This window comes from Drosophila suzukii, chromosome X, assembly GCF_043229965.1.
Source record: "Drosophila suzukii chromosome X, CBGP_Dsuzu_IsoJpt1.0, whole genome shotgun sequence".
NCBI lineage: Eukaryota > Metazoa > Arthropoda > Insecta > Diptera > Drosophilidae > Drosophila > Drosophila suzukii.
The window spans coordinates 10,837,044-10,850,472 of NC_092084.1; the positions used below are offsets into that span (position 1 = coordinate 10,837,044).

At 37.5% G+C, this 13,429-nt stretch overlaps 2 protein-coding genes across 5 annotated transcripts in view; one reads left to right on the forward strand and one right to left on the reverse strand.

The window, feature by feature from the left end:
- Positions 1–231, forward strand: part of NFAT (NFAT nuclear factor) — a 43,254-nt gene extending 43,023 nt beyond the window's left edge. For all 4 annotated transcript variants that reach the window (XM_036820482.3, XM_036820484.3, XM_036820481.3 and 1 more), the window contains one exon: positions 181–231. In XM_036820482.3, the coding sequence (XP_036676377.2) occupies positions 181–185 (5 nt within the window). In that variant the 3' untranslated portion in view covers positions 186–231. The remainder of the gene's footprint in view (positions 1–180) is intronic.
- A 1,993-nt stretch (positions 232–2,224) lies between these two features.
- DNAlig4 (DNA ligase 4) lies at positions 2,225–5,267 on the reverse strand. Its single transcript, XM_017079597.4, has 4 exons — positions 4,880–5,267; positions 4,646–4,810; positions 3,687–4,597; positions 2,225–3,619 (listed from the first exon to the last, which is right to left on the reverse strand). The coding sequence occupies exons 1-4, from the start codon at positions 5,190–5,192 to the stop codon at positions 2,252–2,254; spliced, it is 2,757 nt and encodes a 918-aa protein (XP_016935086.2). The 5' UTR covers positions 5,193–5,267; the 3' UTR covers positions 2,225–2,251.
- Between the last annotated feature and the right edge of the window lie 8,162 nt (positions 5,268–13,429).

The window sequence follows — 13,429 nt, forward strand, 5'->3', positions numbered from 1 at the left end:
AGTTCTATAGATTTTCATTAAGAGTGTCGATGGATGGATAGTTAGCAACCTAGAAAAACCTTGAATTGCATATTCAGGTTCTAAATAAATAGTTTCTTGAACGATAACTACCTTCGACACTCTAAATCTAATAAATAATAAATTCCTTGCTTATTGATTTCTATCTGTTTTTCTTTGCAGTTTAAACGGCTTCAGATCAACAAATTAAACTATTTGGACTTGTTTTTTTTTTTAAATAACAATAAATGTCACTCCTACACAGGCTTAGGCTTAAGTATATATGTAGTATATAGACCCACACACAAACACACAAGATTAGATGGATTAAAGGTTTCATGTGGACCAACTTTTTGACCAAGTGGATGGATTAAAATCGGGAGAAGAGAGTAAAAACCACAAACACACCCACATATTAGTAGCTGTAGCTTTGTTTACGTTTAGGAATAAACCTTACTCTATATGGAATACCTACAATTATTTTTTTTTGTTTTTTTTTGCTAATTTAATATTGATTTTTGAAAACAATAATCAACTTATCTCAAGAGGTAAATTTATAACAATGATAACGACTGCCATATACCTACGAAATATAACATGAACTCCCGAAAGTGAAGAATGAGAAGCGAAAATGAAAATGAAGAATTCAAATATCGACCGCAAAAATCCAAAACTGAAGAAAGAACTAACTTTCAAAAAAAATGTTGATTACACTTTTTGCTGGAAAACATAATTTTCATAATGAAGTCTGATTTGTAAACTTCCTTTTTATTTGTTTGAGAATTTAAGATATATATTTTATAGTTAAAGCCTTACTGAACGTTTTGGCACTACAAATTAAGCTTAATTAATTTTGGGAAAATAAAAAAAAAACGACGAAAAGAAATTATTATTATACAGTTAATAATTTATAACAAAAAAAGAGTACATATTATGTGTAGCTACGAATATAATGAATATGCGAGAAATTCCAAAAGACTTTTTTGATTTAAAGAAAATGCAATTATTATTTTGTTTATGGTTTAATCATTTTTATTTTAACTTATATCGAAGGAACACACACACAAATAAAGATGTAACTAATGTTATTACTATTATTATTATTATTAAATCGCTATTATTATGAATACCCTTAATGTTGATAGTTGTTATGTGTAGCGTTGTAAGCCAGGTATGGGTGCAATCCTAGCCCATTAACCGTACGAAAATAAGAACCCACAAAACTGAAAATATAAGAAAGAACAAACCCCTCAACCAAACTACATTGAGCAAAAAGCGATCTAGAATATAGTACCGATTGACGGTTGAATGACCTTCAGCACTTGTTATGCCAGCCCCAAATAAAGATCAAGACCGAGAGAACTCTGCATTTGTATGCCCAATGCCCAATGCCCAACTATTTATAAACATTTACAAATATTCCAACCACGAATTTCGCCCGCTCCCAAGAACCGAACTAACTGAGAACCTATAACTATAAATGTTTTTTTTTTGTATTATCTTGGTACAATTTGATTGACATACGTAATCTAGATGTTCATGGAGTCGATAAATGTGTTAAACAATCTCAGAGATTGCATATTCCTCATTAAATTAAATGTTACAGTCAAGTCAATGAACGAAAGAGATAGCGTTAGTAAGTGCAACTGAGGTGAAGAGAGATAGATAGAGAGCGAGAGAAAGAGAGGGAGCGAAGAGCCCGCGCTTAAGAATTGTTAGTGTTAAATGTTATACACCTATATATACATTATTTATGTTATATATATATACACACATATATCTAACTTTACAATGAATAAAATAAATGTATTTTTGATGTTCTTATTGCCCAAAGTGCAGAACCGTGCAAAACCACTGAAAACCCCGAAGAAAACTCCCTGAACTTTGTAAACGATCACACTCAAACCTATCAATTGAAGAAATCACAAACCTAGAATTCACCAAACCCAATTTGTCTACAATCCTCCCTAAAGAAACAATATTAATCTCTTCGTTATCTCTTTTTATGTGAATAAAAAAGGAAATCTTTCAAAAAGAATCATTTTGCGTCTTTTTTAATGGTAATGGGTGTTAGAATCTGAGTAAAAGTAGTAATGCTAGCTAATATTGCAGACTTCAAAACTGTTCTACCATAGGCAAGCTGCTTCAATCTTCTTGGTAATAATTTTATTTATAAAGAATATATTATTGTCAACATAAGTAGGTATATCAGTAGTTTTTTGTACAAAAATATAGTTTTAACAAATTCAACGACTTAGACAAAAGAACTCATGGGTAGGAGTATGCCCTCCCGAAGCGATTGATGAATCCAGGCAGAGTTTAAGACTTTGTCAGCGCTCAACTTGGAATGGTTACTCAGCCAGTGCTCAAACTTATCCTTATCCAGGTCTGAGGACATGCAGATAAATCCCAGATTCAGCTGCGGATCGGATTCGTCGACCAGCTTGCCGCCGTTTTGCAGAAAGAGAAGCTTGCCCAGTTCATCCCCATGTGGATCGTAGAAATAGGCATGCAGGTGACGGAACAGGTTCAGGTTTGTCTTCCCATCCAGTAGCTGATCCTCCAGAGCGTTTATCTCAGCTGTGGTAATATCAGCCAGATTCTCGGGCGTCAATTCAATGTCATGCAGCAGTTCCTGCAGCTCCGCCACGTCGGCAATATCCTTGTTGTAGCTATCGCCAAGACGGTCGAAGCACTCGGCCAGATCCTGCTGCAATGGTACAGTGGCCGCCAGCAGATCCTTGGGCCTCAGCTCGAGCTCCTGCTTCTGGCAGACTCTCAGAAGCCACTCCATGCGCACAATGTCACAGGAGCGCGGCTCCTGAAGGCAGAGCCTCTTGACCAGGAACGTCTCGTCGCCGGCAATGCAAAAACACTTGGGATCGTTGGGCAGCGGATTTTCCACAATGCAGCCACCGTTTTTGGCGGCTAGCTCCTGTAGCTGATGCTTGCTCTGCCGTCCGGCAGAACCGCTCAGGATGCAAAAGCTGAGTCCCTCGAAGAGCTTGGAACTGCTCGCGGCGGGGTCCACATTACAGCGCTTCTCGTAAACGGCCAATCCCAGGCGGTTCCGCTCCGATGGAGTCATCCGCAGCTGCTTCCGCTTGGTGGTCACATCCTCCATTCGCAGCTGCCGCTTGTTCAGTTTCTTGATGGCCGTGGAACCCTCGCAGAGGTCGGTGAACTCCTTTAGTGTCATGCACTCGCTCCATGACTTGTCATCGCGTTTCATTTCAGTGCGCGCAAAGTGCAATGATTTTCGAGTGAAAAACGCTCCATTGGGCGACAAATCGGCGGCCTTCACCTGTAGGATGATCGAGTTTTGCGGATCGATCCACAGATCAGGGCATCCTGCCCGTTCCTTAGGCTTGTAGTGAAACCACAGCGGCGGTGGCTCCTTGATCACATCGTGCCAATGCGGTTTAAGCGTGTGATTTAGCACGCCGCGCTGTCTTGTGTTGTTGGCGACCACGCCGATGCTGAAGACCTCGGGGCGATTGGAGCTGCCAGGAGGCGCTGGCTGGAGAACTCCCAGCAGAAAGGAGTCCACAAAGGTGCGCTTGCGGTTGTAGAAGGCGCCAATGATCAGCACATCGAACTCGGTGATCAGACCTTTGATGTACTGGACGGCAAAAGAGATGAGTTAAAATATTTAGATTCCAACAAAATCTGAAGTGAACTCTACTCACATCGGCTTTGTCCTTGTACCAGCCACCGCCCAGTCTTACGCCCGGCTGATATCTGGAACCCTGCTTCTTTAGCACAATGCCCTCGGCGTGGGAGTCGAGAGCCTGCTGGAATAGCTCATTGAATTCCTCAACTGAGCCGAGTTTGCGGGCTCGCATCAACTGCAGCACACCTGGCTGCTCGACGATCATTTTCTGCAGCTTGTACGCCCGCTGAATGTAGGTGTGATCCAGCAGACTCTGCCCATTGAAGTAGAGCAGATCGTAGACCACGAAGCACGGCTGCCAGCTGCCCTCCGGCTTCAGGCTCTTCACGTCCGTGTTCTCGCCCTTTTCCCGGAAGCGCAGCTGGTTTGTGTCCCACACCATCATCTCGCCATCGAGGATTATGGACTCCAGACCGAGTGGCAGTAGACCCCTCAGTTTGGGCGTCAAGGTGCCCTGATCATAGCCTATGCCGAAGTTCCGGGTGTAGTCCACGCCATTCCGGGAGATGTACATGAAGCGTCCGCGGTCGATGTGCAGCTGGAAACGCTCACCGTCCATTTTGGTCTCCAAGTAGAGCACATCCGATTGCATCAGCTCTTGGATGTCGCCCGGAAATCGTTCGCACAGCATGGGTCGTATCTGATGGAATGGCCGGATGACGGCATTCAGGTTAACGAACTTGACTGCAGCTTTGCTGTCCGGACTAGTGCTGGCGTCCATGTCGGTCGTCCTGTCCGCCAGCAGATTGCAAACGTGTCCCAGATCAGAGCAGCGCTGGTAGATGTCCTGCGCCTTGGGATGCAGCACTCCGAAGATCTTCTGCTCCCCGATGCCCAGACCCAGGCTCTTCAGCAGCAGCCGGATTAGCCACTTCTGCTCCTCGGGCGAGGCCTGCTCCGTGAAACGAATGAGCTGCTGCTTCTTGACTGCAACGAGTGTCAGTTTGGGCAGAGGGGCTTAGGCAGTTCACCCACCTTCTGTGTCCTCGTTGGCAATGGTATCCAGCATCTCGTGGATGTGCTTCAGTCGCAGATCGCTGGGCGGATTAAAGCACCTGGGCTTGAGCACGGAATAGACGACATCGCCGTAGTCCCGGTACATGTTCCCGCTGCGGTGCTGCAGCTTGACGGCATCGCTGGCTGAAGGGAGCAATAGAATGGTTATAGTAGTGGCCTATGCTCCCCATCTCCATCACAACATCCACTTACAGTCCACCGGCAGTTGGAGCACCTTGATGTATAGTCTGCCCAGAGCCGTGATCTGCAGTCCATAGGTATCCCGACCCGTGTCCGCACCGGGGAGCAGCAGGCGCAACACGGAGTAGAAGCTACTGACTCCATTCTCCGCCTGGTCGTCGGGCAGCCCGGTTTGCCGGCGAAAGGACTCGCGGTGCCGGCAAAAGGACTCGTAGTAGCTCTTGAGCACCTCCTCCTTGTTGGCCACCTTCCTGGTGGCCTTCAGCTTCTCGAACAGGTCGCAAATGTCCCGGAACTTGATTGTGCTGGCTATATCCACGCTCATCGTGTTGAAAACTAATAATAATAGTACTAATCTACCTATACTATATATTCATAAACAATTTCATCATATTTTTGAACTCACAGCTGTCAAGCTATCGATGCTCTGTCGATGGTATCGATAGAAAATGTCGTTGGTGTCACTATCGATGTTTTCAAGGTCTATTGGTATTGGGACATTTTCGACAATTAAATTAAAATTAAATTTAATAAAAGGAAATAATAATATAAATATAGTTTTAAAATTTTGTCCAGGCTTAAATGCCAATTGATTTTTTAGGGCGAACAAATGGGATTCCGATTTTTGTCAAAAATACGAGATTCAGATTTTAGTCAATAATACGATTTTTCTTTTTGTTTTGAACAGCTTGCTTAATTGCTAACGATCCTAACGATCATTTTTAGGAAAATTTATTTTTTGACCAATTTTCTCACATTTTTTCGAAAAATGGCAAAAGAAAATAAAATTTTCATGTTAGAATGCCAATCGATTGAAACTTAAACAACGAGCTCAACGAGGTATGACATTCCGCATTCTGACTTATACTTTTGTTATGGCAGCCAAAAACTGAACTTTTTTGGTGAAAAAATGGATTTAAATTTTTGTCAAAAATTCGAAATTCAGATTTTTGTCAAAAATGCGAAATGTTTTTTCGGTTTTTGCATCGTAGCTCAGCCAAATTAAGGCGTACAGCTAAAAGACCGACTGTTTTGAGCAGCTTGCTTAATATGCTAACGATCCTCATCATTTTTAGGAAAATACATTTTTTGACCAATTTTCTCATTTTTTGTAGGGGTTTCATCACATTTTTTCGAAAAATGGCAAAAAATGAAAAATTTTCAGGTTAGAATGCCAATCGATTGGAAATTAAACAACGATCTCAACGAGGTATGCCATTCCGCATTCTGACTTATACTTTTGTTATGGCAGCTAAAAAACTGAACTTTTTTGGTGGAAAAAGTTTTCAAATTTTTGTCAAAAATACGAAATTCAGATTTTTGTCAAAAATGCTAAATTTTTTTTCGGTTTTTGCATCGTAGCTCATCCAAATTAAGGCGTACAGCTAAAAGACCGACTGTTTTGAACAGCTGGCTTAATTTGCTAACGATCCTCATCATTTTTAGGAAAATTAATTTTTTGACCAATTCTCTCATTTTTTGTAGGGGTTTCATCACATTTTTTCGAAAAATGGCAAAAAATGAAAAATTTTCCGGTTAGAATGCCAATCGATTGGAAATTAAACAACGAGCTCAACGAGGTATGACATTCCGCATTCTGACTTATACTTTTGTTATGGCAGCCAAAAAACTGAACTTTTTTGGTGAAAAAAAAAGGAATTTAGTCAAAAATACGAGATTCAGATTTTAGTCAAAAATGCGATTTTTCTTTCCAGTTTTGTCATACCTCGTTGAGCTCGTTGTTTAATTTCCAATCGATTGGCATTCTAACCTGAAAATTTTTCATTTTTTGCCATTTTTCGAAAAAATGTGATGAAACCCCTACAAAAATTGCGAAAATTGGTCAAAAAATAAATTTTCACAAAACTGATGAGGATCGTTAGCATATTAAGCAAGCTGTTCAAAACAGTCGGTCTTTTAGCTGTACGCCTTAATTTGGCTGAGCTACGATGCAAAAACCGAAAAAAAATTTCGCATTTTTGACAAAAATCTGAATTTCGAATTTTTGACAAAAATTTAATTCCATTTTTTCACCAAAAAAGTTCAGTTTTTTGGCTGCCATAACAAAAGTATAAGTCAGAATGCGGAATGTCATACCTCGTTGAGCTCGTTGTTTAATTTCCAATCGATTGGCATTCTAACCTGAAAATTTTGCATTTTTTGCCATTTTTCGAAAAAATGTGATGAAACCCCTACAAAAATTGCGAAAATTGGTCAAAAAATAAATTTTCACAAAACTGATGAGGATCGTTAGCATATTAAGCAAGCTGTTCAAAACAGTCGGTCTTTTAGCTGTACGCCCTAATTTGGCTGAGCTACGATGCAAAAACCGAAAAAAAATTTCGCATTTTTGACAAAAATCTGAATTTCGAATTTTTGACAAAAATTTAATTCCATTTTTTCACCAAAAAAGTTCAGTTTTTTGGCTGCCATAACAAAAGTATAAGTCAGAATGCGGAATGTCATACCTCGTTGAGCTCGTTGTTTAATTTCCAATCGATTGGCATTCTAACCTGAAAATTTTGCATTTTTTGCCATTTTTCGAAAAAATGTGATGAAACCCCTACAAAAAATGAGAAAATTGGTCAAAAAATTAATTTTCCTAAAAATGATGAGGATCGTTAGCATATTAAGCAAGCTGTTCAAAACAGTCGGTCTTTTAGCTGTACGCCTTAATTTGGCTGAGCTACGATGCAAAAACCGAAAAAAAATTTCGCATTTTTGACAAAAATCTGAATTTCGAATTTTTGACAAAAATTTAAATCCATTTTTTCACCAAAAAAGTTCAGTTTTTTGGCTGCCATAACAAAAGTATAAGTCAGTATGCGGAATGTCATACCTCGTTGAGCTCGTTGTTTAATTTCCAATCGATTGGCATTCTAACCTGAAAATTTTTCATTTTTTGCCATTTTTCGAAAAAATGTGATGAAACCCCTACAAAAAATGAGAAAATTGGTAAAAAAAATAAATTTTCCTAAAAATGATGAGAATTGTTAGCATATTAAGCGAGCTGTTCAAAACAGTCGGTCTTTTAGCTGTACGCCTTGATTTGACTAAACTACGACTGAAAAACTGTAAAGAAAACTCATATTTTTGACAAAAATCTGAATATCGTATTTTTGACCAAAAAAAAATCACATTTTTTCGCCCTCAAAGTTCACTTTTTTGGCTGCTATAAAAAACGGTTTGTACCTAGGAATGCACCCAGATGTACATAGGGTTGCACCCAGATGTACCTAGGGTTGCACCCAGGTGTAGTTAGGGTTGCACCCAGGTGTACCTAGGGTTGCACCCAGATGTACCTAGGATTGCACTCCTTACAAAAAACGCGAGATTGGTCAAAAAATAATTTTTCCTCAAAGTAATTGGGATTGTTAGCAGAGGTAGCAGATGTTCAAAACAGTCGGTCTTTTAGCTGTACGCCTTAATTTGACTAAACTACGACCAAAAAACTGGAAAGAAAAATCGCATTTTTGACTAAAATCTGAATCTCGTATTTTTGACTAAATCCCTTTTTTTCACCAAAAAAGTTCAGTTTTTTGGCTGCCATAACAAAAGTATAAGTCAGAATGCGGAATGTCATACCTCGTTGAGCTCGTTGTTTAATTTCCAATCGATTGGCATTCTAACCTGAAATTTTTTCATTTTTTGCCATTTTTCGAAAAAATGTGATGAAACCCCTACAAAAAATGAGAAAATTGGTCAAAAAATGTATTTTCCTAAAAATGATGAGGATCGTTAGCATATTAAGCAAGCTGTTCAAAACAGTCGGTCTTTTAGCTGTACGCCTTAATTTGGCTGAGCTACGATGCAAAAACCGAAAAAAAATTCGCATTTTTGACAAAAATCTGAATTTCGAATTTTTGACAAAAATTTAAATCCATTTTTTCACCAAAAAAGTTCAGTTTTTTGGCTCCCATAACAAAAGTATAAGTCAGAATGCGGAATGTCATACCTCGTTGAGCTCGTTGTTTAATTTCCAATCGATTGGCATTCTAACCTGAAAATTTTGCATTTTTTGCCATTTTTCGAAAAAATGTGATGAAACCCCTACAAAAAATGAGAAAATTGGTCAAAAAATTAATTTTCCTAAAAATGATGAGGATCGTTAGCATATTAAGCAAGCTGTTCAAAACAGTCGGTCTTTTAGCTGTACGCCTTAATTTGGCTGAGCTACGATGCAAAAACCGAAAAAAAATTTCGCATTTTTGACAAAAATCTGAATTTCGAATTTTTGACAAAAATTTAAATCCATTTTTTCACCAAAAAAGTTCAGTTTTTTTGGCTGCCATAACAAAAGTATAAGTCAGAATGCGGAATGTCATACCTCGTTGAGCTCGTTGTTTAATTTCCAATCGATTGGCATTCTAACCTGAAAATTTTTCATTTTTTGCCATTTTTCGAAAAAATGTGATGAAACTCCTACAAAAAATGAGAAAATTGGTCAAAAAATTAATTTTCCTAAAAATTTTTGGCAAAAATCTGAATTTTGTATTTTTGACAAATATGTAAACCCTTTTTTTCGCAAAAAATATTCGGTTTTTTGGCTGCCATAACAAAAGTATAAGTCAGAATGCGGAATGTCATACCTCGTTGAGCTCGTTGTTTAATTTCCAATCGATTGGCATTCTAACCTGAAAATTTTTCATTTTTTGCCATTTTTCGAAAAAATGTGATGAAACCCCTACAAAAAATGAGAAAATTGGTCAAAAAATTAATTTTCCTAAAAATGATGAGGATCGTTAGCATATTAAGCAAGCTGTTCAAAACAGTCGGTCTTTTAGCTGTACGCCTTGATTTGACTAAACTACGACTGAAAAACTGTAAAGAAAACTCATATTTTTGACAAAAATCTGAATATCGTATTTTTGACCAAAAAAAAATCACATTTTTTCGCCCTCAAAGTTCACTTTTTTGGCTGCTATAAAAAACGGTTTGTACCTAGGAATGCACCCAGATGTACATAGGGTTGCACCCAGATGTACCTAGGGTTGCACCCAGGTGTAGTTAGGGTTGCACCCAGGTGTACCTAGGGTTGCACCCAGATGTACCTAGGATTGCACTCCTTACAAAAAACGCGAGATTGGTCAAAAAATAATTTTTCCTCAAAGTAATTGGGATTGTTAGCAGAGGTAGCAGATGTTCAAAACAGTCGGTCTTTTAGCTGTACGCCTTAATTTGACTAAACTACGACCAAAAAACTGGAAAGAAAAATCGCATTTTTGACTAAAATCTGAATCTCGTATTTTTGACTAAATCCCTTTTTTTCACCAAAAAAGTTCAGTTTTTTGGCTGCCATAACAAAAGTATAAGTCAGAATGCGGAATGTCATACCTCGTTGAGCTCGTTGTTTAATTTCCAATCGATTGGCATTCTAACCTGAAAATTGTTCATTTTTTGCCATTTTTCGAAAAAATGTGATGAAACCCCTACAAAAAATGAGAAAATTGGTCAAAAAATGTATTTTCCTAAAAATGATGAGGATCGTTAGCATATTAAGCAAGCTGTTCAAAACAGTCGGTCTTTTAGCTGTACGCCTTAATTTGGCTGAGCTACGACTGAAAAACTGTAAAGAAAACTCATATTTTTGACAAAAATCTGAATCTCGTATTTTTGACCAAAAAAAAATCACATTTTTTCGCCCTCAAAGTTCACTTTTTTGGCTGCTATATATTTTCCTAAAAATGATGAGGATCGTTAGCATATTAAGCAAGCTGTTCAAAACAGTCGGTCTTTTAGCTGTACGCCTTAATTTGGCTGAGCTACGATGCAAAAACCGAAAAAACATTTCGCATTTTTGACAAAAATCTGAATTTCGAATTTTTGACAAAAATTTAAATCCATTTTTTCACCAAAAAAGTTCAGTTTTTTGGCTGCCATAACAAAAGTATAAGTCAGAATGCGGAATGTCATACCTCGTTGAGCTCGTTGTTTAATTTCCAATCGATTGGCATTCTAACCTGAAAATTTTGCATTTTTTGCCATTTTTCGAAAAAATGTGATGAAACCCCTACAAAAAATGAGAAAATTGGTCAAAAAATTAATTTTCCTAAAAATGATGAGGATCGTTAGCATATTAAGCAAGCTGTTCAAAACAGTCGGTCTTTTAGCTGTACGCCTTGATTTGACTAAACTACGACTGAAAAACTGTAAAGAAAACTCATATTTTTGACAAAAATCTGAATCTCGTATTTTTGACCAAAAAAAAATCACATTTTTTCGCCCTCAAAGTTCACTTTTTTGGCTGCTATATATTTTCCTAAAAATGATGAGGATCGTTAGCATATTAAGCAAGCTGTTCAAAACAGTCGGTCTTTTAGCTGTACGCCTTAATTTGGCTGAGCTACGATGCAAAAACCGAAAAAACATTTCGCATTTTTGACAAAAATCTGAATTTCGAATTTTTGACAAAAATTTAAATCCATTTTTTCACCAAAAAAGTTCAGTTTTTTGGCTGTTATAACAAAAGTATAAGTCAGAATGCGGAATGTCATACCTCGTTGAGCTCGTTGTTTAATTTCCAATCAATTGGCATTCTTACCTGAAAATTTTTAATTTTTTGCCATTTTTCGAAAAAATGTGATGAAACTCCTACAAAAAGTGAGAAAATTGGTCAAAAAATTAATATTCCTAAAAATGATGAGGATCGTTAGCATATTAAGCAAGCTGTTCAAAACAGTCGGTCTTTTAGCTGTACGCCTTAATTTGGCTAAGCTACGATGCAAAAACCGAAAAAAAATTTCGCATTTTTGACAAAAATTTGAATTTCGAATTTTTGACAAAAATGTAAACCCATTTTTTCACCAAAAAAAGTTCAGTTTTTTGGCTGCCATAACAAAAGTATAAGTCAGAATGCGGAATGTCATACCTCGTTGAGCTCGTTGTTTAATTTCCAATCGATTGGCATTCTAACCTGAAAATTTTTCATTTTTTGCCATTTTTCGAAAAAATGTGATGAAACTCCTACAAAAAATGAGAAAATTGGTCAAAAAATTAATTTTCCTAAAAATTATGAGGATCGTTAGCATATTAAGCAAGCTGTTCAAAGCAGTCGGTCTTTTAGCTGTACGCCTTAATTTGGCTGAGCTACAATGCAAAAACCGAAACAAAATGTCGCATTTTTGGCAAAAATCTGAATTTTGTATTTTTGACAAATATGTAAACCCTTTTTTTCGCCAAAAATATTCGGTTTTTTGGCTGCCATAACAAAAGTATAAGTCAGAATGCGGAATGTCATACCTCGTTGAGCTCGTTGTTTAATTTCCAATCGATTGGCATTCTAACCTGAAAATTTTTCATTTTTTGCCATTTTTCGAAAAAATGTGATGAAACCCCTACAAAAATTGCGAAAATTGGTCAAAAAAAAAATTTTCACAAAACTGATGAGGATCGTTAGCATATTAAGCAAGCTGCTCAAAACAGTCGGTCTTTTAGCTGGACGCCTTAATTTGGCTGAGCTACGATGCGAAAACCGAAAAAAAAATTCACATTTTTTACAAAAATGTAAACCCATTTTTTCACCAAAAAAGTTCAGTTTTTTGGCTGCCATAACAAAAGTATAAGTCAGAATGCGGAATGTCATACCTCGTTGAGCTCGTTGTTTAATTTCCAATCGATTGGCATTCTAACCTGAAAATTTTTCATTTTTTGCCATTTTTCGAAAAAATGTGATGAAACCCCTACAAAAAATGAGAAAATTGGTCAAAAAATTAATTTTCCTAAAAATGATGAGGATCGTTAGCATATTAAGCAAGCTGTTCAAAACAGTCGGTCTTTTAGCTGTACGCCTTAATTTGGCTGAGCTACGATGCAAAAACCGAAAAAAAATTTCGCATTTTTGACAAAAATCTGAATTTCGAATTTTTGACAAAAATTTAAATCCATTTTTTCACCAAAAAAGTTCAGTTTTTTGGCTGCCATAACAAAAGTATAAGTCAGTATGCGGAATGTCATACCTCGTTGAGCTCGTTGTTTAATTTCCAATCGATTGGCATTCTAACCTGAAAATTTTTCATTTTTTGCCATTTTTCGAAAAAATGTGATGAAACCCCTACAAAAAATGAGATAATTGGTAAAAAAAATAAATTTTCCTAAAAATGATGAGAATTGTTAGCATATTAAGCGAGCTGTTCAAAACAGTCGGTCTTTTAGCTGTACGCCTTGATTTGACTAAACTACGACTGAAAAACTGTAAAGAAAACTCATATTTTTGACAAAAATCTGAATATCGTATTTTTGACCAAAAAAAAATCACATTTTTTCGCCCTCAAAGTTCACTTTTTTGGCTGCTATAAAAAACGGTTTGTACCTAGGAATGCACCCAGATGTACATAGGGTTGCACCCAGATGTACCTAGGGTTGCACCCAGGTGTAGTTAGGGTTGCACCCAGGTGTACCTAGGGTTGCACCCAGATGTACCTAGGATTGCACTCCTTACAAAAAACGCGAGATTGGTCAAAAAATAATTTTTCCTCAAAGTAATTGGGATTGTTAGCAGAGGTAGCAGATGTTCAAAACAGTCGGTCTTTTAGCTGTACGCCTTAATTTGACTAAACTACGACC